The sequence below is a fragment of the Lepidochelys kempii genome, chromosome 3 (assembly GCF_965140265.1).
Source record: "Lepidochelys kempii isolate rLepKem1 chromosome 3, rLepKem1.hap2, whole genome shotgun sequence".
Lineage (NCBI taxonomy): Eukaryota > Metazoa > Chordata > Testudines > Cheloniidae > Lepidochelys > Lepidochelys kempii.
In genome coordinates, this window is record NC_133258.1 from 13503859 (window position 1) to 13530902 (window position 27044).

Genomic DNA, 27044 nt, shown 5'->3' on the forward strand with positions numbered 1-27044 from the left:
TCTCTCTTTATCAAGCCCCTGCAGCCTTGCACACTCTCACTATGCCTTCAGCCTTTGCTACCAACATGAGGTTCAAATTCTCTATCCTGGCAATTTTTCTGGAGGTGTTAATTATCATTTTATTTGGGATATTTGTAAGATATGAAAACACCCAGCCCACCACAAAGGATATATTTCTATATCCATGTAAGTATTATTGTTTATATAGCAGGGTAAGATTTGCAGAAGCTTAGGTTGCAATAGACCTTTGAGGGATCACTAGCATTGTGCAGGAATTCAGGCTCATATGTTAAAATTAATTGTATTGCTGCTTATCAACCCTTCTGTTCTGTTTATTCTATAACTAACGGCACCAGGGATTGGGCAGGGTATGCAGTTACCACTAACCAGAATTCTAGCCCTAGTTCAAAGGGTCCCACTTGCTGAATCGTGGTATTTGGGAACGTTATAACATATGATCCTTATGCATTTTTGTTTGTTACGCTGTAAAAGTTTGAAGCTGTTTTGGGAGGTTCTTTTGCCTGGACAATAATATTGCTGGTTGCCTTCTGTTTCTCCTCTCACGAAGAGCTGATCCATCCCTGGGAATGAAGTAATCACAAGGACACTTTATAAATGGGGATAGTGTGATTTGCTGAGATCAATTGAGATATTATTTTCTGAAACTGCCATCTCAACATTTTGTTTATTTTCGACTAAAAGGGCCTTAGTGTGGTAAATGTTAGAAGGCATCATTCTTGGTGCATTGTTTCAAGTGCTCTTTCAGTGACTGTTACAGGCAGGGCAGAACTATGGGCTCTTTTCATGGATTCCTCTTTCTTAGTCATGTGCCGCTAATATGACGCTCACATAGTACATTCTCCCTGTGCGGGAGCCGGGAAAACAGTACATTATTCAGATGTGAATTGACCAGCCTGGAGGGTCAAAGTCAGCTGCATTGGGGCAACCCTAATGAAGTCAATGCAGGAGAGACATTGAGAGAAGAATTTTGCCCTGAGTATTCTCCTTGAAACAGAAATACGGGAGTTTCCATCCTAGAGCAGAGCAATGGCCCATCTAGTTCAGTCTCCCATCTCCTATCTAAATGTATATCAAGTGTTTTTTAATGAACCCATCACTGATATCTAAGCACCAGGGACCTGATCCAAAGAGCACTGAAGTCTGAGAGTCTTTCCATAGACTTCAAGGGGCCCCTGAAATCTCAGTACCTGCAGCTAAGCACCTAATCCTGAACCGTACCGGACCCAGGGGTGGAAAAAGGTGGTGTTATACCACCTGGGTCCTCTCCCAATTCTCTGGGCTGCCAGAGCCTTGCTTGGACCCTACCGTCAATTATGGCAGCTCTGAGGCTGCTCTACTTTATATAGGCTGGTAATTCATCCAAAAAATGCTGTTATGTCCACCAGGGGTTGCCAGAGTTCAGTAGTGCGCCAGCCGTACTTCCTCTCCTTGGCAGGCCCCTGGCGTGCGCCATACAGAAGGAGGCCTGAAGGAGATAGTGTAGAGCCAGGAATCCCCAGCTACCCATTCTAGGCAGCTTTATGGTCCCTTTGTACTGCCAGAGTGATCTTTGGGCCAAGGATCAAACCTAGGCCTGATTCTCCACTGCCCAGCTCTTTGTGTAGCCATTTATACCCGTGCAAAGCACGGGTTAAATGTTACCATTCTGATTTGATATTGTTCAGCTCTTACCTTGCACAGGTATAAATGACAGGTACAAGGCCATGGTGAATCAGACATACTACCATGTAACACGTGTGCTCATATACTGTACTATATAATTGGATTGTAATAGTACACACAGATTTAATATATTATGTAAAAACTCTTGTATGGATTTTCCTTACAAGTTATAAGACTACTCAGCATTATCCTAGCTCCTTTCTTCTGTGGCTCTCTAAAGCACCTTACAAAGAAAAGTGGAAGCAGAGAGAGGGCAAGTGACTCATGCAAAGTCACACAGCGAGGCAATTGCAGAGCTGGGGTGAAAACCCCGATCTCCTGACTCCATGCTTCCTCTCCAATATGCCTAATGGCCAGGGAATGTAGCTTCTGATTTGCACACTATATTGGTCAGAACTTCAAGTGAGCATTGTGTGAAAAGCCTGTAAGCCCTGGGTTGTAGGAAGCTTGTTACTTATGAAGGAGAAAAATGCAGTAGAAGAGCACCTCTGCAAACTCAGAGGGAGTGTGTCAAGTTGGAAAAATGTAATAACCTACCTTCAGCTAGAACCGTAGGGAGTATCATTATTGTCCTCATTAATCATTAGTGTCATCAACTTTTGTAGCACCTAGAAAACACAAAGCAGATAATTTTCTGCCTCAGAGCTCACACACGAGCTGTGTTAGTATTAGTTAGCCCCTTCTCCCTCCCCCACCAATATTTTTTGGCTAAATGTATTTGTTGAACCTGGCCTTAAACTTAGACTGTAAACTCTTCAGGGCAGGGGCAGAATCTCACTACATATGTACAGCACCTAACACAAAGGGGCCTTGATATGCTTCAGGGCTTCTAGATTAGTTTAATATAGATATTAATCAGATCTGCTAGTGTGAACTGCTGCACCTGTCTGGAATCCCGTTGGATCTGCCTGAGGATGTGAGGTAGAATAAGTTATTATGCATCTTTATTACCTAAACTGAGGGAGCATGTATGGTTGGGTTGGCTCGGCTCAAACATTCCTTTTTCCTGTTGCTTTTGGTTTTATACATTGAAGTACAGACATGCTCGTTTCTGCAAGTGATGCCGCAGAAGTGGAATTTCAGAAGTGATTGGAATGAGGTGATGATGCAGACTTGTCTAATTGATTTTGGGATGGTGTTCCAAGCGTCAGAGCTTGCAGAGAAGGAGGAGGGGACAAAGGGGCTATCAAGTCTGGCATCCTAGATGACACGGAGAGGATGTAGAAGCAGAGGAAGGACATGAAAGCAGAGCAGGCCCATGACATTGGCAGAGGCCCCATGACGTAGGGTGTTGAAAGCAAGGATAAGAAGTGTAAGTCCCCATAGTGCTAAGTGCTATAGAAACTCTTCCTACAGCTCCTAGCAGAACCCCTTTGGCTGGGGGCTGGAATTGGGGAAGCACAGAACTACATACAGCTTCCCCGCATAGGGGAATTTTCCCCCAGTTATTTGCAGCACCTTCATGGCCTCTATATGCTGTTGAGCAGAGTATAGGGCAGTGGTTCTCAAACTAGGGGCGCCACTTGTTCAGGGCCGGGCCGGTTTGTTTACCTGCCGCGTCCACAGGTTCGGTTAATCGCAGCTCCACTGCCCGACCAATGGGGGCTGCGGGAAGGGCGGCCAGAACATTGGTCTGGAGCGGTGAACCACGGCCAGTGGGAGCCGTGATTGGCCGAACCTGCGGATGCAGCAGGTAAACAAACCGGCCCGGCCTGCCAGGGGCTTTCCCTGAACAAGCAGCGCCCCTAGTTTGAGAACCACTGGTATAGGGTCCTAACTCTACTTTAAAGGCTCTAGGGAAGATCCTCAGCAGGTGTAAATTTGTTTGGCTGTGTTGATGCCAGTATTTATGCAACACTGTTCTCTCATTGGTCTCAGTTGAAGTCACTATTATTTATTTTACACCCCAGAGAATCCCTATGGGACTGACACATTTCCTGCACGGAGATCAACAATCATGCAGAGCAACTCAACAGTGGAACTGCTAAATCAGCATTGGGTTGCACTGGCAGAGTTGCGTGTGGTGGCTTTGAACAGCACCTGCCTGTCTCATGCCTTTCTCAAGATACTGCTCACAAGCTCTGTATTTCCCAAGCCCTTTAGTATCCCTCCAAAACAGTACAGAGCCCTGTACATACCCCAGATGAAGTTCTACATGAAAGAAATGGTCCAGAAGTATGGACTGGTGTGGGTCAGCTTAGCACCACTGACTTTTGGGAGGTGTTGGCCCCTATCAGAGGCTTGATGAAACAGTGGTCCAGCCCGATCTGGTTTTAAATTATGCAGACCCTGGGTTTCTTACACCTCTCCAAGGGGAGGAACCAAGGGAGGGCAGTGTTGAGGTGGGGACTGCCCCGGAATCTCACAGACCTTGCGAATCATTGCAATGGCCGTGTCTGCACTAGGAAAATGGGTAGTGTTTCAAACACATTTTAATTAACAATTTTGAATGATTAATGTAATTAGTAGTCAATGTGCTTATTTAACATTAACACGTTTTAATGAATACATTTTAACAGTGGGGGCAATTAACCACTGAAATAATTACCCGAGGATGTGGTAGGATCACCGTCACTTGGAATCTTCAAATCAAGACAGGATGTCTTTCTCCAAGGTATCTCAGAAAGATGCTGTGGGCTGGAGACAGATTCTGGGTGAGATTCTCTGGCCTATGCTACGCAGGAGGTCAGATTAGACAATGATATTGGCTCCTTTTGGCCTTAAAATCTATGAATTGACAAAATTTTAAATACGGCTTTAAACTTAGTGTAAAAAAGGCCAGACATGCTTAAAACATGTCAGCTAGTCATGGTCAACCTTTAGGAGGGCCTAGGATAAGCACCAACCAGTTAACATGTTTTTAAACACAATTGTGCCTGTCCACACTAAGGGCTCGGGGGAATTTTTTCAAAAACAGCTACATCCCATTTTCAAAAGAGACTTAGGAGCCTCAACAAAAGGCAATGTGACTTTAGGCACCAGGGAGCCTAAGACAGTTTTGAAAATGGTACTTGGGCTCTTATGAAAATGTTTCCCTAGATCAGCGTTTCCCAAACTTTTTTGGCCACGGAACACTTATGATATTATTTTGTAGTCGTTTGGCTTTCAAATAAAAAATTGCATTATTTATGCTCAAATATATTTTATTTTATAAAACAAAGCAAAAATACACATTTAAAATAACTTGAACTAACAATTTCTAACTGGAAAGCGTGTATAAAGTAGTACAAAAATCAAGGGCAAGAGTCAAAATTAAAAACAGTGTTCTACTTTAAAAAAACCTGTTTTTACATATACACAAACACCAAACAAATTAGATTTTTACTTGGAAAATCTATTTTTATAAACAGAAATACAAATTTGGATTAAATGGGATTGGTGTTTCTGCATTTTTCTATCACAAATTCGCTTAATATTAGGAATAATGCCGGAAAAAGAATTTTATGTTAAATTACAAAAAGAAAAGGAGTACTTGTGGCACCTTAGAGACTAACCAATTTATTTGAGCATGAGCTTTCGTGAGCTACAGTAGCTCACGAAAGCTCATGCTCAAATAAATTGGTTAGTCTCTAAGGTGCCACAAGTACTCCTTTTCTTTTTGCGAATACAGACTAACACGGCTGTTCCTCTGAAACCTGTTAAATTACAGTAATTCAAAAGAGTTGTAAACTACGCTTCAAATATGCCAAATTTAAAATTAAAAAACAATTTAAAGACCCTTTTTTTTCATTACAATTCTTTCACAGAGCACCTATTCACATCGTGCGGAACACCAGTGTTCCGCGGAACACAGTTTGGGAAACGCTGCCCTAGATCATGCTTAGCATCATTTTCATTAACACTCAAGAAAACGCAGTGCTTTTTCTAGCATAGACAGAAATGTAGGGCTGAAAGGACCTTGCAAGGTCATCAAGTCCAGCCCCTTGTGCTGAGGCAGGACCAAGTAAACTTAGATCATCCCTGACAGGGGTTTGTCCAACCTGTTCTTAAAAACCTCCAATGATAGGAGTTTCACAACCTCCCTTGGAAGTCTATTCCAGAATTTATTGTTGGAAGGTTTTTCCTAATATCTAATCTAAATCTCCTTTTCTGCAGGTTAAGCCCATTACTTCTTCTCCTACCTTCAGTAGACATGGAAAACAATTGTTCACCATCCTCTTTATAACAGCCCTTAACATATTTGAAAACTGTTATCTGGTCCGTCCCCTCCTCCCCCCCCCCAGTATCCTTTTCTCAAGACATGGTGTACTGGGATGCTATAGGCAATATAATTGATTGTTTAGATTAAACAGACTTCTTTGTTTTGTTTCTGTGCTGAATTAAGCAACTAACTACAAACAGTAGCAAGTAACAGTCTGATAGAACAAACCATAACCTCCGCCAGGAGGGGAAAAAATGTTGTTCAGGGCTGTTTCTGTGAGGGACATGATTACTGCCCTTGCTGTTTCTCAAGGGATGTACATGGCTAGGTTGACTGCGAGTAGAAAAAATAAGCATTCAGTCATGTTGTGATGCAACTTTCCACTTCAGTGTGTCAAATTCATGTGGGATGTAACTCTACTGAAGTCAAGGGAGTTCCACCAAGGGTTAAGTCTACTCTATCTTGTTACGCCCTCGGTGAGTTTGACCAAAAGAAATGGAGACCTGCATCGCAAAATGTTCGAATACTTATAGAGAAGCTTCACATTCATTTCTGGGGAAGCAGAGCAAATAAGCTGTTTCTCTATAAAAGCCACGATGGATGTTTTTGTCGAGCTTTTACAGATTTATCCTCTGTACAGATTTCATGGAATGGCTTTGCAAGGGTCATAACACTTAATAAACTTTGTGCATTGTTTTATGCTTACAATTTCAGGCCCTGATCCCACAAGCTGTTGGTTGCAGGGGTGGAGAATCGACAATAATAAAATATAATAATAATAATTAGTAATATCTGTAGAGCAGCTATAAACTTTTTTTCCTATTGATTTTTACCCTTTTTCTCCAAATGAGGGGGAAACAGGAACTGTCACTTCATTTGATTATCTGGGCATATCATTCTGACATGAATCCAGAACCTATAAACTTACTTTTGTCTCTTTCATTCAAAAGAAAAGGTCAGTGACCATCTGTGACTGAGGCCTTCTGGGCTGTTGTACCCCCTGAATCTGGGGAGAATTATTGCTCGTGGTAGTTTGCTCTGAAAGATCCTAGTAATGTCATTTTAACTTAGGGATTAAGATCAGATCAGGCATGTCTCTGGTGCTGTGTGAGGTGTTTAATTTACTACTAATGTCACCCTTCTGCCCATCAGAGTTGGCAGCAACAAGGGCCGGGTTCAGTATCTAGGGGTTCCATTCCAATAACACTGCAAAACCGGCTCAAGCCCCCACCCAGTGACCTGGGACAAATATATACCACCCCCACTGGGCGCCTCCAAGAGGCACGACTTCTCCTCTCGCAAGCACGGAGTCTGAGTGTAGCAAAAACGCCTTTTAATAACAGAGAGAAACAATGTGGCATTATGTTGGGGAAACACCACCAACAGGATTCATAACACAACCCATGAGCAAAAACCCACCCCAAGCAAATTGGGGCGTGTCCTTTCCCTTGGGTTCTTGAGTCCAGCAACCCCAAATCACCCAAAGTGCCAAAAGTCCAATGGTCCAAAAGTCTCTGTCCCTGGTCAGGGCAGCCCCAGAGTTTGAAAGTTTATCTGCAGAGTTTTACCTCTCCACCTGGGTGGAAATGGGGGGGAAGGGGAAGCGGTAAGGGGCACCCTATATGATCTGAAGCTGACTGCCCCACAGCTCCATAGGGCTCCGCTTTGCTCCACCAGCCAGTCCACAAACTGCTCTGCGTCCCACAAGCAGCTCCCACCGTCCCATGAACTACTCCACCAGCCGGTCCACAAGCCGCTCCAGCTGTCCCACAAACTGCTCCACCATATATCGTCAGGCTCCCCCACTACGTAACACAACGCTCAGTGATTTCAGCTCTTAGTCAGTTTTTAGCTCTTTTGTGATTTCAGCTTGTAGTAGGGGAGCCTCAGTGCTGGTGCACCATTAGCCCAAAGTGAATTCAGCGGCCTGTAACTAGACTCCTAATAGAATCAACATTAGCTCTGATATTCCACAGTGGAGAGAGGAGGAAGTGCAATTAGCATGTAAGGCTCTCACCAGGGGGCCCATGCCACCAAGTATAAATACCTGTCCCCAGCCTCTCTCAATTCACAGAGTTTTGGAACCCACATTCCTTGCCTAGCGAGTGCTGCTTAGTTGATGGCGAGTCCCTCCATCATAACAAAAGGCCCAGTACAGTTCCAAGCACAGTTCCCATAATCAGGGTAATAACAATGTATTCTTCCTGCCCCAATAACAGAGACACTGGGGATCCCACAGCAGCCAAAGTGACCATTTGGGCAGCTATGGGCTCATGCTAGGTGGGGTGGGTGTGCCTATGCAAATGAGATCAGCCCCTGAAGTTCTTTTCCACAACTTGCCACACCTCACCACCAGATGTCAGGGTGGAGCTCATCCTGACTCTGCTTACACTAATACTGGCTATCTGGAGGCCGCTGCTAGATTTCCTATAAACAAGTGGGGAATGTTCCTCTAGGCTTGTTATTCAGCTATTCTAAGTTTCCACTGGAGAATGGGCCTGAAATTGTAGCTGCAGAAGCAGAGCCAACTATATGCAAAGAGTAGGGAGGATGCCTGCTCTGTCTTTGTAATGGGACGTTCTGGAGATGGAAATCAACTGGAATAGTTTGGCGAAAGCACTCGGTGAAATTCTATGGCCTGTGTTGGGCGGAGGTCAGACCAGTAATCATAATAAAGGTCCATTCTGGCCTTAAAATCTATGAATTTATGAGCTTAATGTTTTGCCTGTAGGCGGTTGAGAGTGTGCTGCTGAAGGGAGAGGGACTTCAAAAGGATTATGAGCCGGAGAAATAGGCTTGATGACCAGCTCATTCACACCGAGGCCACAGAAAAGTGCTTATTCCATATGAAGTAAAGCATTTGGATCCTGTGGTTAAGATTTTCAAAGCTGAGTTCTAGGGGATTTAACCTCACAACTTCCACTGAAATATATAGGAGTCACGTAGTTAAATCTGCCAGCCAGCTTAGAGAATAACAACTTCTCACTAGTCCTCAGAGGAAAAGCATTCTCTAGGGTTTGTGTGTTTTCCATTGTGTTCCATGTGTATTTGTTAATTCTGCCATTTCAGTTTGGTGAGACATTTTATGTGTGAAACTGTATTTGATCTTCTTTCATACTATCCAAGACCATCACTTCAGCCACCCTATCAAGCAGAGAGAATGCCCAGAGAACCTGTTCTTTATTTCCAGATGTTCTGTGAAACACAGAATGGATAAATATATTCCATTGAGATAACAGTATGATTCAGTGATAGTGAATTTTATACATGCTTTATACTATACACAGTCATACCCTCTAGGGTCATTTCAACTTGCCTTCTTATAAGGAAGGAAAATGTTTTTGTGAGCAAATCAAGATGAGCATTTTTTTGTTTGTTTGTTTTTTGAACAGGTTTCAGAGGTTTTTTTAAATCACAGTCAAAAATTCATCTGTAAATCAACATCACAACCCAAAGTGGAAAATCTAAGATTATTGTGTAACCCTTAAAAATAAATAGTAACCACAACCATGATTGTCAGAGAGGTTTGGGGAACAGTTCTGGGGTGCGGGAGCGGGAGATCCCATATTGATGTCAGGAGAGGATCCTATATGATAAAAAAATCTGAGAATGTCCAGTCTGAAGATAAGGCTCTGCATATAATCTGCATATAGACCCCCATCCTGTGGTGAGAAGAGTGCAGGTCAACACTTGTGCCCCATTGACTTCAATGGGGCTCCATGGAGGTGCTGGTGGTCTGCCTGTGTGCATTCCATGCAGGATCAGGACCATAATATGCCAGTATATATAAAATAAATAGAACACTTTGATTAGGGACCTCATCTAAGTTTTTTATAAATATTGTTTGATTTTCATTGTTCGCCAATGTAAAGTTGACGCATTTATCTGCAGGCACTAAGCAGGCTTTTCACCATATAATGGCTTTGACTTTAGATTTCAGTGAATGTACTTTGCACTCTCTTGTGGCACAAGGTGGTAATACAGTCTTGATGATAGTTCTAATAGAAAGTATGCAAATAATACTCGTGGAGAATGGATCTTCAAGCCAAGTATTCCGTTTACAATGTCCACTGTCCCTGTTTTTGCTGGACACCTGTATGTGACGAGTGTTGGGGAGACTGAATGAATAAGTTATTCCCTAGCAATTTTCTGACTAGGAAGTCCAACTCAGATTGAAACATAAGTTGTTCATATTCATAAATGGATCCAGATCTTTTGGGCACAGAGCTCTCCTTGAGAGGTATGTAAGGCACTGTAGAAAAGTGAAGGGGGGTTTTTTTGGGGGGGGAGGGGAATTTGTTTGTTAATTGGTAAATGTCCACATTAATATAATGAATTTAGGTTGCAATTTTTAATAACATTTTTAAAATAACATTTTCATTAACTGTAGTACAAAGATCTCCCCATCTTTCAGACAGAAGCCACCCAAACATTCTTGCTATTTATATCTTGGCTGTCAGCACTGATTGTGGTGTAGTTGTCTGCCAAACAGCTAGGTAGTAAAAGACTTGCCTATCCTTTCCCCCAAATACCTCCTCCCTCTTTATGGGCCCATGGTCCTTTCAGTCTTTCAGGATGTCCACGTGATGATATTTGTTGGGTTTGGTTTCTTGATGACCTTCCTGAAGAAATATGGATTCAGCAGTGTCGGAATCAACATGCTCATTGCTGCGCTTGGTCTTCAATGGGGTACCCTGATGCAAGGATTTTGGCACATGGAGGCACAAAAAATTAATATTGGCATCAAAAGGTAAGTGTAACTCTCTCTCAGGCCCAATGGTGTTCCCAGTTAATTTATCACCAAACATTCCCTGACTACAATGGGGGGTGTGTGTGTGTGTGTGTGTGTGTGTGTGTGTGTGTGTGTGTGTGTGTGTGTGTGTGTGTGTGTGTGTGGAGCAGTCTTAAGAAGAGACACTGAATGTTACCCACCCCGGAATAGCCCAAAGCCTGGTGTTAGGATACTCACTGAGGAAGGGAGGAGATTTGTGTTCAAGTCCCTGATCCAGAGCTGGGATTCAAACCTCTGTCTTCCACATCCCAGACAAGTGCCCCAACCATCAGACCAATGGTTACAAGGAAGACACTTTTCTGAAATTTGCCTTTTCCGATTTGCTGACAAATTCCAAATATTTTTGGAGCCAAATATGCTTTCTGAGTTTTGTCCTGGCCAAACCCAAAATCAGTTGTTCACCCAGCTCTAGTCAACATACCTTTATTCCATTCCAGTAACCAGTTATCACTAACCTCCTTCCAACACTACCCAGGCAAAGCTATCTCTGATGATAATGGGAGGAAGGCACATATGGGGGAGTAGAATTTCAGAGCTGAGCTACACCATGTAACCAAGAGGAGAATCTTACCCAGAACAAGGGAGTTACTCATCTTACAGTTGCCTTTTGAAACATCAGCAATACTAATAAAATCAGATAATAACAATTTTCTTGTGTGTTCTCAATTGCCTTGTTTCATCTGACTTTTTCTTTGATTTCATCCTGCTTGGCAAGAATGCAGTCTGTGCATGTATGTAACCTTCCTTGGGACCCACTATTTGTCCCACAGCACAGGGCCCCATACTTTGAAACAGCCTAAGAGTTTTTTATGTACAATTAGCAGATCTGATATCTCACTCTTCGAGTGTTCTATGGATTGTGTTGATACGAGTTTGGGATCCATTTAATTTCTCGTCATATTAAACTGTTTTTTGTTTCTATTTATGTTCTTAAATACAGTATGATAAATGCAGACTTCAGTACAGCAACCGTCTTGATTTCGTTTGGAGCTGTCCTGGGGAAAACAAGTCCAGTCCAGATGCTGATCATGACCATTCTGGAGATCACAATCTTTTCATGCAACGAACATCTTGTTGTGAAAGTACTAGGGGTAGGAAACATACATTTACTGAGAAGGAAAAGCTCCTAATATCTCCATTAGTTATAGCAAATCTGTGTGTGTGGAGAATTCTATTTCCCTTTCATTTCCTCTGTCATAGGGTGAATCAAATCTCCCTCCTTCTTCTTCTTCACGTCTCCACCTGTCATCTCCTCTCCGGATATCTCATTGCTTAGCTTCAAACTCAGATACTGCTTCAGTGTGTGTGACACAACTTTGTGTTCCTCAACTCACTTGCCAATTCCTCTATCTTTCTCTTTGCTGACTCCTGGCTACAGCATAACTTGTGACTGCTGAATGCTTCAAAGTCCTCTCCTGACGTCCCTCCTTTGGGTAAAAGGTGATAGTAGTATCTTGTATATGATTGACAAATGGCTTTGAAAGAACAATGAAGAGCAGCTGTCTTCTAGGTCTAAAGGCATGATTCTGGTTTTCTGCATCAGAGAGCCCAGAGAACTGTTTTGAAAATAATGGCACCATCGACTTTTTGAGAGAGAGTCTCATGCCCAGTATGAAACTTGCTCATCTGGATCTCCGGAGATGTCCTGACTTCTTTTCATTGTCTTTAGTTCAGACCTTACTTTGCTCCCAAGACAAGAAATCTTTGAGTCATCCATCCCTGACGCTAAACTGTTTTTCCTCTTGTATCTCCCATGTCTGTATATATCTGCCCGGCATCTCCTCTAGAACATTGTACTGCCTGGCTAACAGTTGGCAGATAATTCTCACTGTTTACAATATATAAGGTAATTTAGAATAAACTAGGGATGCATTTGAGCCACAGAACTCCAATCCAAACCCAGATTTCTAACCTGGAAAAATCTGAGGGTGTTCTGATCTGGAGTTTTGATTCACTCACTAGTAAATGAGGAGCCACTTGAAATTTGGGTCTGGGATTGTGTTACCCCTCCCAAGCTTTAGGGATACTGGGAGCCAGAGTTTATGTTTGGATCAGTCTCTGTTAAACAACTGAACCGTGAAGCATTGTTAAAGATGGTCACTAGAAAGGTGCCTTGTTTAAGTGGTGGGTAAGAGTTACTGATCCAATTTTAATCTTTACTTGTGTCATTCTGTAGTAGCCTGAACTTCTAACTCTGGTCTCCACCATGGAAGGTGCACAACCAGACCCATCCAAATTCCTCCTTTATTAGAATCCTACTCCCTCCCTGTTCCCAGTACGGATGGTGCCAGTTTTAGGATTCAAATTTTTTCCCTGTTGCAGGCCACTGATACTGGAGCATCGATGACTATCCATGCTTTTGGAGCCTACTTTGGATTATCTGCAGCGCGAATCTTGTATCGTCCTGGTCTGAAAGAGGGACATAAAAATGAAGAGTCAGTCTACCACTCGGACATGTTTGCCATGATTGGTGAGTCAGAGAGGAGTACTGTCAAAAGAATGGAGAGCATGGGTCAGCTGTTCCTTCCTGCATCTGATCCATTGTAAATACTAATGTTGCTATATTAGAGATTTGTTGTTTCCTCCTTGCAGCATGCTGCTTTTCTTCTGCTGCAAATGTGTTTTCAATGCAACCTAAAATGTTTTGGTTTTTCATTGAAAAAAAAAAAACAGAAAATTTCAGTGATGGTTCATTTTTTGCAAAAAATTTACTTTAGGGGGAAAAAGTCAATTTTCTGTGTCTCCCCCCTCCCCCCCAAAAAAAGGTTTCAATGGAAAACTATCAACCAGCTCTAATTAATGAGTTAACATCCTGCTAAGTAGGTAAGTACTAGTATTATGCTCATTTTACAGCTAGAGAAACTGAGACAGAAAGAGGTTACAGGCCAGATTCTGCCACCTTTATTCATGTTGAGGAGTCTTGCTCTGCGGGTTTCCCTAGAAGTTACTTTGGGAGTAACATCCTGTTCAGGGTGACTGAGCATTGCAGAATCACAGTGAGTCTTTGGAAGAACTAGCACCTGAGCATCCTGAATTCCTGTCCACTTCACAGGAAGGTAATGGAGCTCACATGGGCTGGGGGTTTCTTTTGTCTTCTCTTTCATCTCTAGTGTCAAAAGCTTCTGGGTAATAGTCCATCATTTTTCCAATCATCTAATCCTTTCTTATTGCTCTTCCCCATTCTCCTGCTCTTGGCGAGCTCGTTCTGCTAAATGTAGTATCTAACATTGAAAACCCTCCTGAGATTTAATGTTTTTTTGCATTCATGCAGGTACCCTTTTCCTCTGGCTGTTTTGGCCCAGTTTTAACTCTGCCATGGCGCACGCTGATCTCCAGCAGAGAACGATCATTAACACTTACTTTTCCATGGCTGCATGCACACTCACAGCCTTTGCCCTCTCAAGCCTGGTCGAACACAGAGGCAAGTTGGATATGGTAAGAGTTACGTCAAAATCCCATGTCTGTCATTAAATCTAGCGCAGAGTGACAATGACAGAGGACTGTCAATGAATGGGCTGGTTCAGAAAATATAAGAGCTAGCTGGAGCCTTTGCTCCAAACTCAGACTAAATTAGAACCCTGGTTTATGGTTCAAAAAAATTTAGGGTTGTTTTGTAGAGTGTGTGTAGGTGTGTGTGTGTAACCAGTGGTGAGCTGGAGCCAGTTCACACCGGTTTGCTAGAACTGGTTGTTAAATTTAGAAGCCCTTTTAGAACCGGTTGTTCTGCGAGGGACAACCGGTTCTAAACCGGCTTCTAAATTTAACGGACCAAAAGTGGTGCCTTAGGTGCCGACTGCAGCCCTGGAGCACCCAAGGTGAAAATTTGGTGGGTGCAGAGCACCCACTAGCAGCTCCCCACCCCACCCGCAGCCCCAGCTCAACTCCGCTCCACCTCCTCCCCTGAACGCGCCGCCCCGCTCTGCTTCTCTGCCTCCCGCCCATGCAGGAAGCCGGGGCAGGCTGAGAAGCAGGCTGCGGCTTCCCGCTCAGGCCCAGGGAGGCGGAGGTGAGCTGGGGCGGGAGACGTGGGGGGGGCGTGAGGAGGGCCACCCATGCTGCAGCAGGTAATCCGGGGGGGGGTCACGCAGGGGAACTGCTCCCCGTCCCAGCTCACCTCCGCCACCCTCGGCCTGAGCGGGAAGCCACCGCCTGCTTCTCAGCCCTCCCAGGCTTCCTGCCGAACAGCTGATTCCACCAAATTTTCCCAGTGGGTGCTCCAGCCCCAGAGCACCCACGGAGTCAGTGCCTTTTGATGTGATCAGTGGGGGGAGCGGCTGCTCCTCCTGCTTCCCCCGTAGCTAAGCTCCCCTGCCCCTAGGAGCCAGAGGGACCTGCCGGATGCTTCCTGGGAGCTGCCCCAGGTAAGCACTGCCGGGACTCCCCACCTTGCCCCCCTGCAGGTCCCTCTGGCTCTTAGGGGTGAGGTGGGCACCCACTATGGTGGCCCACGAGACCCTCCTGCCCGGTTCTGGGGCAGCCAGGGGAGTGGGTTGGATGAGGCAGGAGTCCCGGGGGGCGGGGGTGGGCAATGACCCCCTTGTGGGGTGAGGAGGGAACCGGTTGCTAAGATTTTGGGAGCTCATCACTGTGTGTAACCCACACTGCTCTGTGCATGTTTCCCCTCCCACTCTAGTGGCTGTGATCCATAGATATTTATGTGTCTGCTACAGCTCCCTGCTAGAGGAGTTAGTCCATTGACTCAAGCTGTAGTACTGAAGACCCAGGGTTAAAACCCAACTGTTGGTCCAACTGGGGTTGGCTACAGGGGTGGGCCATCTGGGAGGGAAAAGCAAGGACCACACTGGGGTCAGTAACAAAGACAGTCCCTCCTCATGCCCTCTAGGGGTACATACCACCACCAGCAACAGCAGCCCCGGAGGCAGGGAGGCCATTTGTGGCGTAGGCCCGCTCTGCACCACCCTATTCAAGTGTTCCCTCAAGTGATAGTTTGAATTGGCCTCTTTCCAGAGCAAAAAAACCCCTCAGTTGGCTGATGTTAGGCACTCTAGTGCCCTAGGCCAGTGCTACTGAGGGAGGAAAGGGTGCTCAAGGGGGCAAGGCTCCTCCTCCCACCTCCCTGAAGCTGACCACTGGGGTGAGGGAGTGGCCAGGTTCGATCCACACTGGAATGAGGAGTTGTGGTCCCTGCTGCTGTCCTTGTAGCTTTGGTGGGGCTGACCTTGGAGGAATGGATGTTCTTCTCCCCTACAATGTCCTAACAGATGGGAACGGGACAGTCAGATCCTGGCTAGTCTCCCAACTACTGTTGCTGCTCCCTGTAGTGGGAGGATGTCTTTAAAGGGTATCAGAGTACGACCTGCCTCAAAGCTGTCCTGCCTGCTGGCTGGGTTGGGAATCTGCACAGGAAATGCCTTTGAAAACTAAGCAGCCAAATTAACTATCCATGTAGCCTACCCTTAATGCCAGTAGATGGATTTAGTGTGCATCCATGAATCTACATATGTATACAGAGGGGGACCCTACAGGGCAGTGATTGTGCTGTAGAATCAAAACCAGGCCTCTGCTGGTCTTAATTCATTCCTTGACTGCCTCAGTCTGACATCACTGTATTGGAGATGCACTTTTAAGTTTCACTGATAAATACTTTACAATGTAAATATCGTGTGTGAAGACAGAGGAGGCTTGTGCTGTTAGTCATTCACATACAAACCTGGCCTCCATTCCCAGCTGTCATCTTACTCTTCAGGGTTTTATGTCCTGCACAGGTTCACATTCAAAATGCCACCCTAGCAGGAGGAGTAGCAGTGGGTTCCTGTGCCGACATGAGCATCTACCCACTTGGTGCTATGTTAATTGGTAGTATTGCTGGTCTCATCTCTGTCATCGGGTTCAAGTTCTTGACTGTAAGTATAAAATAACGTAGAATATGCAGGACCTGATTCTGATCTCTCTTACGCTGGCTTCACGGCACTGTAATTTCATTGATTTCACTGGAGGTACTCCTGATTTACTAGACATATGAAACATACAGAGCCATCCCTAGGGGATGGCGAACTGGGGAGACCGCTTGGGGCCCTGCACTTTGGGGGGCCATGCAGGCCAATGCAATAGGCTGGTGCTGCATGGGCAGTGGGCGAACGGCTGGTTGGGGGAGGCTACCGTATCCCCGCCCCTTCCACCTGAGGGAGAGCGCAGATGGTGTGGTCCCAACCCCATGGAGCCCAGCGGTGCCGCCTCCCCTATCTGCCCCCAGCAAGGTTGGTCCCAGAAGTGATTTCACTTCTGGCCCGGAAGTATCATCACTTCCGTCCTGGTCCTCGAACCCCTCTAGGGACAGTCCTGGAAACATATTTTAGTACTGTGTGTTCTCCCCCAGTTAATTTGCCTAGCAAAACTGGTCAGTGAAACCTGTAGACTATACCCTGACATGAAAGTATATTTCTCTCTCCTTTTAGCCATTCTTTTTTTCTAAACTGAAAATTCATGACACGTGTGGAGTCCATAATTTACATGGTTTACCTGGATTACTGGGAGGTCTTGCAAGCATCATTGCAGCTATGGCACACGTCAAATTGGGGTGAGTGAAAGAAAGAAAGAAAGAAAGAAAGGAAAGGTGGAAGTGAGGCGTCTTCAGTGAAGTTGCGTTCTACTTTGTTTTCTTTACATGTTTTATATGGCATCCCTTGTTGCAGTATTGGATCTAGAATTACTCAACTATGAACCAAGGCAATTCCCAAGAATGCCTTTATTCCCCTTCACCACTTTACTGTGGAGATCAGACTGACTAAACTGAATCCTCTCATGTAGCCCTTCATAAGAATTGTATATAATAAATTTCATACCATTTATATTAAATATAAAACCTGTGGGCCTGGTATTCCCTTCACTTACACCTTTTTTACATCCAGTTAACTCCATAGACTTCCATGCAGTTACTGCTGATTTACCCTGGTGTAAATGAGAGGAGAATCAGGCACTGTCCTGTTGTAAACTTAAGGTCATAAGTTAAGTACTAAAAAGTCAGGAAATGTGCATTCACAGCCTTCCCTCTGCCTCTTAGGTGCATGTCCATTCATTGACAGTGATCCTGGGTTATCTATTTGCCTCTTTGAATCAGGTTTCTAGTGCAAATCCTTTGGATTGAAAATATGAAGCACATTTTTGGTCACTATTTTGAACAATCACTTAAAAAATTCTGTTTCAAGGAACATTCCTGCCAGAAAACCCATTTGTTAGAGAATTTGCACAGGAGAACACGAAAGGAGCATGAACACTGATAGGGTGACCAGATAGCAAGTGTGATAAATCGGAACGGGGTGGGGGTAATAGGTGCCTATATAAGAAAAAGCCCCAAATGTCAGGACTGTCCCTATAAAATCAGGACACCTGGTCACCCTAAACACTATTTCTTTTCAGAAGATGCCCCTCTGGTTTGATTTCATACTTTTTTAAATACTGCCTCTATTTTGCGGTTAAAACGTGATTCTTATGGGGGTGCCCAAATGTAAATACATTTTTTCCATACCCAAATTTGTCCAAAATTAAGAACATAAGAATGGCCATACTGGGTCAGACCAAAGGTCCATCCAGCCTAGTATCCTGTCTCCCGACAGTGGCCAATGCCAAGTGCCCCAGAGGAAGTGAACCTAACAGGTAATGATCAAGTGATCTCTCTCCTGCCATCCATCTCCACCCTCTGACAAACAGAGGCTAGGGACACCATTCCTTACCCATCCTGGCTAATAACTATTAATGGACTTAACCTCCATGAATTTATCCAGTTCTCTTTTAAACTCCGTTATAGTCCTAGCCTTCACAGCCTCCTCAGGCAAGGAGTTCCACAGGTTGACTGTGCACTGTGTGAAGAAGAACTTCCTTTTATTTGTTTTAAACCTGCTGCCCATTAATTTCATTTGGTGGCCCCTAGTTCTTCTATTATGGGAACAAGTAAATAACTTTTCCTTATTCACTTTCTCCACACCACTCCTGATTTTATAGACCTCTATCATATCCCCCCTTAGTCTCCTCTTTTCCAAGCTGAAAAGTCCTAGCCTCTTTAATCTCTCCTCATAGGGCACCCATTCCAAACCCCTAATCATTTTAGTTGCCCTTCTCTGAACCTTTTCTAATGCCAGTATATCTTTTTTGAGATGAGGAGACCACATCTGTATGCAGTATTGAAGATGTGGGCATACCATGGATTTACATAAGGGCAATAAGATATTCTCCGTCTTACTCTCTATCCCTTTTTTAATGATTCCTAACATCCCATTTGCTTTTTTGACTGCCGCTGCACACTGTGTGGACGTCTTCAGAGAACTATCCATGATGACTGCAAGATCTCTTTCCTGATTAGTTGTAGCTAAATTAGCCCCCATCACATTGTATGTATCGTTGGCATTATTTTTTCCAATGTGCATTACTTTACATTTATCCACATTAAATTTCATTTGCCATTTTCTTGCCCAGTCACTTAGTTTTGTAAGATCTTTTTGAAGTTCTTCACAGTCTGCTTTGGTCTTAACTATTTTGAACAGTTTAGTATCATCTGCCAACTTTGCCACCTCACTGTTTACCCCTTTCTCCAGATCATTTATGAATAGGTTGAATAGGATTGGTCCTAGGACTGACCCTTGGGGAACACCACTAGTTACCCCTCTCCATTCTGAAAATTTACTATTTATTCCTACCCTTTGTTCCCTGTCTTTTAACCAGTTCTCAATCCATGAAAGAATCTTCCCTCTTATCCCATGACAACTTAATTTATGTAATAGCCTTTGGTGAGGGACCTTGTCAAAGGCTTTCTTGAAATCTAAGTACACTATGTCCACTGGATCCCCTTGTCCACATGTTTGTTGACCCCTTCAGAGAACTCTAATCTATTAGTGAGACATGATTTCCCTTTACAGAAACCATGTTGACTTTTGCCCAACAATTTATGTTCTTCTATGTGTCTGAAAATTTTATTCTTTACTATTGTTTCAACTAATTTGCCCGGTACTGACGTTAGACTTACTGGTCTGTAATTGCTGGGATCACCTCTAGAGCCCTTTTAAATATTGGCGTTACATTAGCTATCTCCCAGTCATTGGGTACAGAAGCTGATTTAAAGGACAGGTTACAAACCATAGTTAATAGTTCCACAATTTCACATTTGAGTTCTTTCTCAAATTAGCAGCTTCTCTACATAAAGATATCACAGCTAATCACATACATGACACACCTGGTATAAGATTCATGGTCTTTGACACTAGAACTGAAGGCCACTGCCAGTGACCTAAAAGAACAGCCTCACTAGCACACCACAGAGCTGTGCAAAATCCAATGGGTCCTACAAGCCACTTCTTCCTCTGCAGTCATATCTTAGGCATTTTCAATGGAATCACACCTGCAAAGCCAAACATACCTAACAATTCAAAGTAAATCTGTCAACCCCCTGGTACATGTCAGAACCATAAAAGGGCCCTAGGCTTGCTTGAATGCGTGGTGTGTTGAGCTATGTAACTGATATGATTTTCTGTATACTACACCTTTAAACCTCTAGAAGCTTTCCTCTCTGCAGTCACTGGCAGCTATTTTGTGTTTTATCCTGAATGCTCACAAATCATGAGATTGGCTTTAAAATAGTGAGATTTTTAAAAAACTGTGGAAAAGGCCTTCTTTTTATTTGTCTTCTGGTTTCTGAACCTTTAGGGTGCACTTAGGTCACATTTTCATTCTTTTCTTTGCACCCACAAGAGCTAGAACCTTAGGCCTTGTTTACACTATGGGGGGAGATCAATCAAAGTTACACAACTTCATGAACAACGTAGCTGAAGTCGACATACTTAGATCTACTAACCGCGGGGTCCACACTACACTATGTCAATGGGAGATGCTCTCCTGTCAATTCCCCTTGTGCTTCTCATTCAGGTGAAGTACAGGAGTCGGCGGGAGTGCAATCTGCTGTCGATTTAGTGGGTCTTCATTAGACCCGCTAAATCGACTGTCAGTGCATCGATCACCACATGTCGATCCCCCGTAAGTGTAGACAAGCCCTTAGTTTTGTTTTCTAATGACAGAAGAGGTTCTCACGAATTCACCTGAATCTAGGATCTGCGGCCTGAATTGAAAAAACCTACTACTGCAATAAAATCACAATACTTGACAGCACTGTACACTGTGCTCCCTTTTTCTCTCATGGAAACTTTACATGAAAATACAGGGTTGCTCTTTTTGCATGGAGGAACTTCAGTAAACCTCTCAACTAGTCTGTGCCGTGCTCTGAGTTTGAAACAAAACCCGAAGTGAAGTAAATTTTACATGGGTTCAGTTTTTGTGACGAAAGCACAGATCTCCTGCAGATGACCTTCCCTAAAAATTCCACCCATCCAGTGGGGGATGATATTAAACATGCATATAAGCTAGCAGAATACCAGCTCTGGAAACTCGGTGGTAGTTTAATCTTTTGTCATTTGCCTTTTTCTCATTTTCAGGGAGACTTCTCCTTCTGCTCCCATGCAGGCTGCTGCCCTGGGTTGTACCATTGGGATAGCTCTGGTAGGAGGAGCATTTGCAGGTTAGTAAGATGCAAACAGCACCCAAATGCAGGTCAGTAAGATGCAAACTATAGAGACATCCTTGGGTAGCACTTTGTGGTGCAAACAATATCAACCAAAAAACAGATTGATAGATTTAAAGGCCAGAACGGACCACTATGATTATCTAGTCTGACTTCCTGCACAGCCTCGCCCACTGTTAAACCTTGAATAAAGAATTTTGAAACAAGGATTACATTGGGAATCTTCTTGTTTTATTGAAGCTGTTGACCTTGATATATGTCACTTAGCAGTTGGGTTATTTTTTTATCCATAATTAAGGAAACTTCCGTAAAATAAAAGTTTGGAACAGTGAATAATTTAATAGCTATCTATCCATATGTCAGTGGGTGTAAATCAGATAGGTTAGGTAAATAGTTTTAGCCTTGGAATGTCTGACCATGTAGCTGGACACTCACAGAGAATCTGTGTTGGCATAAGGATCTGATTGTAGAATGGTAATAAAAGCTTCTGGTTTGTTTTCCAGTATATTTGTGGGTGCTCAATAGGAGACACTTAACATATCCCCTCCAAACCATCAACACTTTTAAGAAATCCTGCATGGGAATCCAAGAATCAGGCAGTATATATTATTATGTATATATTATTTTAAAAACAAAAACAAAACCCTGTGCTGTAAAAAAAAAAGGTTAAGGTTACAAAGTGAAGCACTCAGAAGTTAGGAAATGGCAGAATTAATTAATTATACTTATAGACTTAATCAATGAAGTACACTTCCCATTCCACCTGCAATGGGGTGGGAAGTATGAGAAGTAGTGGGAGGGTCAGGACAGGAGCTGGGGTGGGTGATAAGGGGGAATAGAAGCAGAGATGGACAAGGACAGGCTGGTGGAGGGCTGGGGCGGAAGGATCTGTAGTTACTAGTGAACACTTCTCCCCAGAAGCTGGAATTGAACCTAGAATTCCTGAGTCTCAGGTAGGAACTGTATGGGGATGGACCGTGCTCAGTAAATATGAACTCTTCAGAGAAGTTAACTGCCAGCCTCTGCTGAACATGTGCAAACTGATTTTTTTCCCCAAAGGCTTAGAATTTGACCAAATTTTAAAAAAACCAAAAGCCGATTTTTCACAAGCACAGCCAAAGGCACATCCCTAACACCAGGGCAACCGCAAGCCAAATGTCAAGCCCTGAAACATGGAGGGTGAGAACTTCTCAATGAAACAGCTGTAAGAATTTTTTAACGTGCAGGGGAGGGAAAAAATTTATTTTTCCCTAACCTTATTCTCGGAAATGGCTGAGCCCTTTTAGCTTGATACTTTCCAAAAAAGATTCAGCCGGAGGAAGACCCTCAGTGTGGAAAAGTTCAATCCCAACAGTTGATGTTTGGAAAAGCTATAAGCAACTGAAAATAGGGTTTTATAATGGAAAGTGTTAACCTGCACTGCCTAGACTATTGAGTGGCTTGATATTGTATGGGCTGATCCTTGGTGCTGGGTGCTTCTGAAGGGAAGTCAGTACCTCTCAGGAAGCACAAAAGCAGAGAGGTACATAGGGCCATAGGACAAAGGCCATGATTCCCCCTCCAAGGCTAGCTCTTATGCATCTGTTATGGCAGGTTTGCCTATTGTGGTTCACCGTATTTTCTCTCCTTCAGGTTTAGTTCTAAATTTGCCTTTCTTGGGACAACCACCTGATGAGAACTGCTACAACGACTCAGTTTACTGGGAGGTAGGATATAACCGCAGAGTAATCAGACCGTCAGGAAATGCAGCTTTCGTTGCCTTTTATTAGAAGATTACAATACAAGGCAATTCTGTTTTCCTAGTAGGAGAGGGAGGACTCATTGAATCTTTGTTAAACTGGGGAGTCACTTACACATGGGAGCCAGGCTTCAAAAATCCTGCCTAATCTCAGGTTTAGGATTTCTCAGGCCTGCCTCCAAAATCGCAAGACTTTTGGTGCTGCAGCTGGGAAAGTGCATGGAGGAGGAATAGAGAGATGGGCCCTCTATAAGCAGGCTGCAGAGAAAACAGCTCTTGAAATCCACTGTCATTGCACATCAGGAGATGGTTATTGCTCATGGTTTTAAAAAACAAACTCTTTTTTTTTTTCACATGATAAAGAGAAACCTTGGTGACAGGGCTGCGGGGGAGAGGGGAGCCAGAATGAAAATCTCATGCTTTGCAGTGTAGGTGCAAGGAAGGCCTCATAGTAAAGGCACTCTGCTAGGACTCATCGGATCTCAGTTCACTTCCTGGCTCTACCTTTGTAATGCCGGGGAAGTCATTAACTGCCTATAGACCCCAGTTCCCCCTCTGTAAAATGAGGATAATGTGAAAGTCACTTACTTTTTCTGTCTGGTCTATTTCGATGGTAGGTGCTTCAGGGCAAGGACAGACTCTTACTATGGGTTTGTACAGCGCCTTGCACGATGGGGCCTTGATCTCAGTTAAGGCCTCTTGGCACTGTAATCTCACAAACAACAAAAGCCACCATGCTCTTCAAAGTCAAGAGTACACCAAAGACTACAGTTGGCTTTCAGAGAGAAGGGGTTAGGCATCAGGAAGCTTCTGGCCCCTTAGAAGCTGGCATTGTCCTCAGCCTGTCGTGCTCTGGTCATGAGCGTTTGTCAGAGCTAAAGTCTCCAGTAAGTTATATTGTGGGGATAGGGGAGCACCAGCAAACGCAGATGAAAAATGTGCTGGAAGAAGAGAGAAATACCTGAACGTTGTGTGCTAGTGTGAGCCCATAAAGTGCAATGTCAGAGGAAGGAAGTGAGGTAAGTTCTGTGGGAAGTAAAGGCACGTCTACACGATGGGCGCTAGAGCAGCACAGCTCCCCTGCTGCAACTCTGCCACTGTAGCACCTCAAAGTAGATATTTCTTAGATCAGCGGGCAGGGTTTTCCCATCTCCACCTCCCCGAATGGCAGTGGCTAGGTTGACAGAAGAATTTTTCCATCAGTCTACCCATGTCTATATCGTGGGCTACACTGGCTTAACTACAACATGCAGGGGGTGAATTTTTTACACCCCTGAGTGATGTAGCTAGGTCAGTCTGTCTTTTAAGACCAGGCCTAAACTGTTTGTACTGTATGTGAATCATGGCTCTTTACTTGGTGAGAGGAGGAGAATGTAGTAATGCGCTGGGAAATATAAACCACTCCAGTGTTAGAAATGCAACTTGGTTGATCCAATGGCCCAGGGAAGCTTACTGCCTAAGGGGCAGCTGTGATCAAAAAGGATAGCATCTGGAGTGAGTGTCCAGACAGTCCTGTTGAAAGCTCTGCAACTGATTCTGTCTGATCTTGGGGAAGTCATGCAACTTAGATTGCAGAAGTTCCAGAAACGTGTGTCCATAATATAAATATTTAACAACACCAACAGTTAGAGGGAGTGGAAAAGTTTTGAAGTGTTGATGAAAGATTCACAAAGAAACTCAGCGGTATTTTAACAATAAATACGGGCCTGCTCACCTCACCACCCCAGAGTCCCATTAGAGTCAATGGATCTACTTGTGTAAGACCATGACACTAATTAGCCTATGATGCTAATAGAGCCTGGTGTTTTTATAGGATCTTAAAGGAGTTTGACACCCAATCCTGTTGAAGTTCAATGGGAATTAGGCACCAATCTCCATTAGGCTTTTTTGAAAATCACAGATGGAGTCTTTACGCTATATAGATGGTTATAGCACATGTTATAAAATACTTCCTTAGGCATGGCTTTGAGTCAGTTCCAGTTTAAAAAGACATTAAATAACTCAGAATTGCTGATTTTAGTACAGGCATACATGGCAGGCTAGGTCATCTTGTTAATAATGAAATGCATGAGCCAGATCTGGGAACTTCAGTACATGATGCCTGATGCAACGTCGCAAACTGTGATCACTCTGGGTAGCACAGCAGTCCTTAGTAGACTGTGCATGTTTGACAATTGATATAAGAAGAAAGAATCGCCAAATGTCATGATGTGGCATTAACCTCTTGTCTGGTTTTCATGCTAGGTTCCAGCAGAAGAGACACGACCTGCTGGCCAGTTCGGTGACTATGGGGATCACAGAACAGTCAACATCAATATGTAGGATGAATTCTCCATCATTAATTCCTGTCCTAGCAGTGCTGTTTCCAGTTTCTCATTCAAAGAGACAACATCTAAATATCATCCATACCACTCATTGTTTTCAATATGTAAAGGCAGGTGTAGATAGCTGTATTCCTTTTAAAACCCAAACAAACTTTATTTAGAATATGTCATCACTGACAAATGTGATACACACAATGCAAACACATTTGAGGATCCTTGACATACATTTGTTTATCTAAACTGAAAGATGCTAACTGATGTGCAGTATTCCTTGTATTTTAACCATCCATCATCACTGAGGTTGTTTTAACATACAGATTTCCTATCTATGTGTTTCTAATGTGCCCTTCACCCTGGTACCATATTTGACTGCAAGATTTAGGAATGTTTCCTTTTACACATTGAACATGCTGAGTCACAAAAGACTTTAAAACATACCCTTTAACCTACTAGGTATAATCAATTAGAGGCTGAAGGGGAATCAGTTCCTGTAGGTTATTTAGATTTCCAAAAGGTTTTTCACTACAATGTCCTTAAATTGCAGCAAGGAGGTTTAGGTTGGACATTAGGAAAAGCTTCCTATCTGTCAGGGTGGTTAAGCCCTGGAATAAATTGCCTGGGGAGGTTGTGGAATCTCCATCATTGGAGATTTTTAAGAGCAGGTTAGACAAACACCCGTTGGGGATGGTCTAGATAATACTTAGTCCTGCCATGGGTGCAGGGGACTGGACTAGATGACCTCTTGAGGTCCCTACCAGTCCTATGATTCTATGAAACCTTCCTTACCTCACTCTGGGTCAAGAGATGAATCCTGTCATGGATTAAAAACTGGATAAGTGACAGGAATCTAAGTATTGGGTATTTATAGCTAATTCTAAGTATGAAAAATGGGTAACAGTGAGATATCCCAGGCAGCAGTACAATAATCAGGTTGTGATGCTGGCAGAGCAGGTGCCAGCTCTTTCCAAGACTTCAGGCATTAGCTAAGAACGGACAAACTCATAGCTGGAGACCAGATCATTTCACCTGTATGTTAGTTTTGTTCAAAATAGGTAGTAGTCATATAAGAATATTTTTAGTGTTTAGACTCTATGAAATGCTTTTAAGTTGCTGCATGCCTTAATCTCACTTGTAATGTCTATATTCCATGCTATAAGAAAATATACAAGTTTTGCTTTGTATCTTTGAAAATGTTTGCTCTGAATTTGTCAGCCCATGCAAGGGAATTTCTCCTCCTCCCCCAGCCCATCCAGGAGAGCTATCAAAATTTAAATGGGACATTATAAGGTAATAGCTTTGTTAAATGCCCCATCCACCCATGGAGAAGTACATGCAGAAGGACTGGTCCCATCCCTTTGAATGCTGGAAGAGGGAAATAAAAGTACTGGACATGAAGATTTTTCCTCTGTTTTGCCGTTTGAAATCTCACAGGCCAGAGAAACCAAACTGAAGCTGGAGATCCCCAGGGCTTATCTCAGGTTTCAGAGTAACAGCCGTGTTAGTCTGTATTTGCAAAAAGAAAAGGAGTACTTGTGGCACCTTAGAGACTAACCAATTTATTTGAGCATAAGCTTTCGTGAGCTACAGCTCACTTCATCGGATGCATACTGTGGATACTCCTGGATCCACCCTGAAAGACACTTTGAATTGACAGATCACTGCAACTCTGTCACTCTTAGGATCTAGATGGTAACTCATTTGCTTGTATGTGTTTACTGGCTTTAACCTGTAAATAATGCTCTTATTTCTTTTTCCTAGTTAATAAAACTTTAGATCGTTTATTACAGGATTGGCTACAGGCATTGTCTTTGGTGTAAGATCTAGAGTACCAATTGATCTGGGGC

At 43.6% G+C, this 27044-nt stretch overlaps 1 protein-coding gene across 1 annotated transcript; it reads left to right on the top strand.

Annotated features, from left to right (window-relative positions):
* RHAG (Rh associated glycoprotein) lies at nucleotides 1-26986 on the top strand. Its single transcript, XM_073335739.1, has 10 exons — nucleotides 1-186; nucleotides 10391-10574; nucleotides 11557-11707; nucleotides 12939-13086; nucleotides 13888-14051; nucleotides 16343-16480; nucleotides 17033-17154; nucleotides 21053-21135; nucleotides 22771-22844; nucleotides 25121-26986. The coding sequence occupies exons 1-10, from the start codon at nucleotides 42-44 to the stop codon at nucleotides 25196-25198; spliced, it is 1287 nt and encodes a 428-aa protein (XP_073191840.1). The 5' UTR covers nucleotides 1-41; the 3' UTR covers nucleotides 25199-26986.
* The last annotated feature ends 58 nt before the right edge of the window (nucleotides 26987-27044 follow it).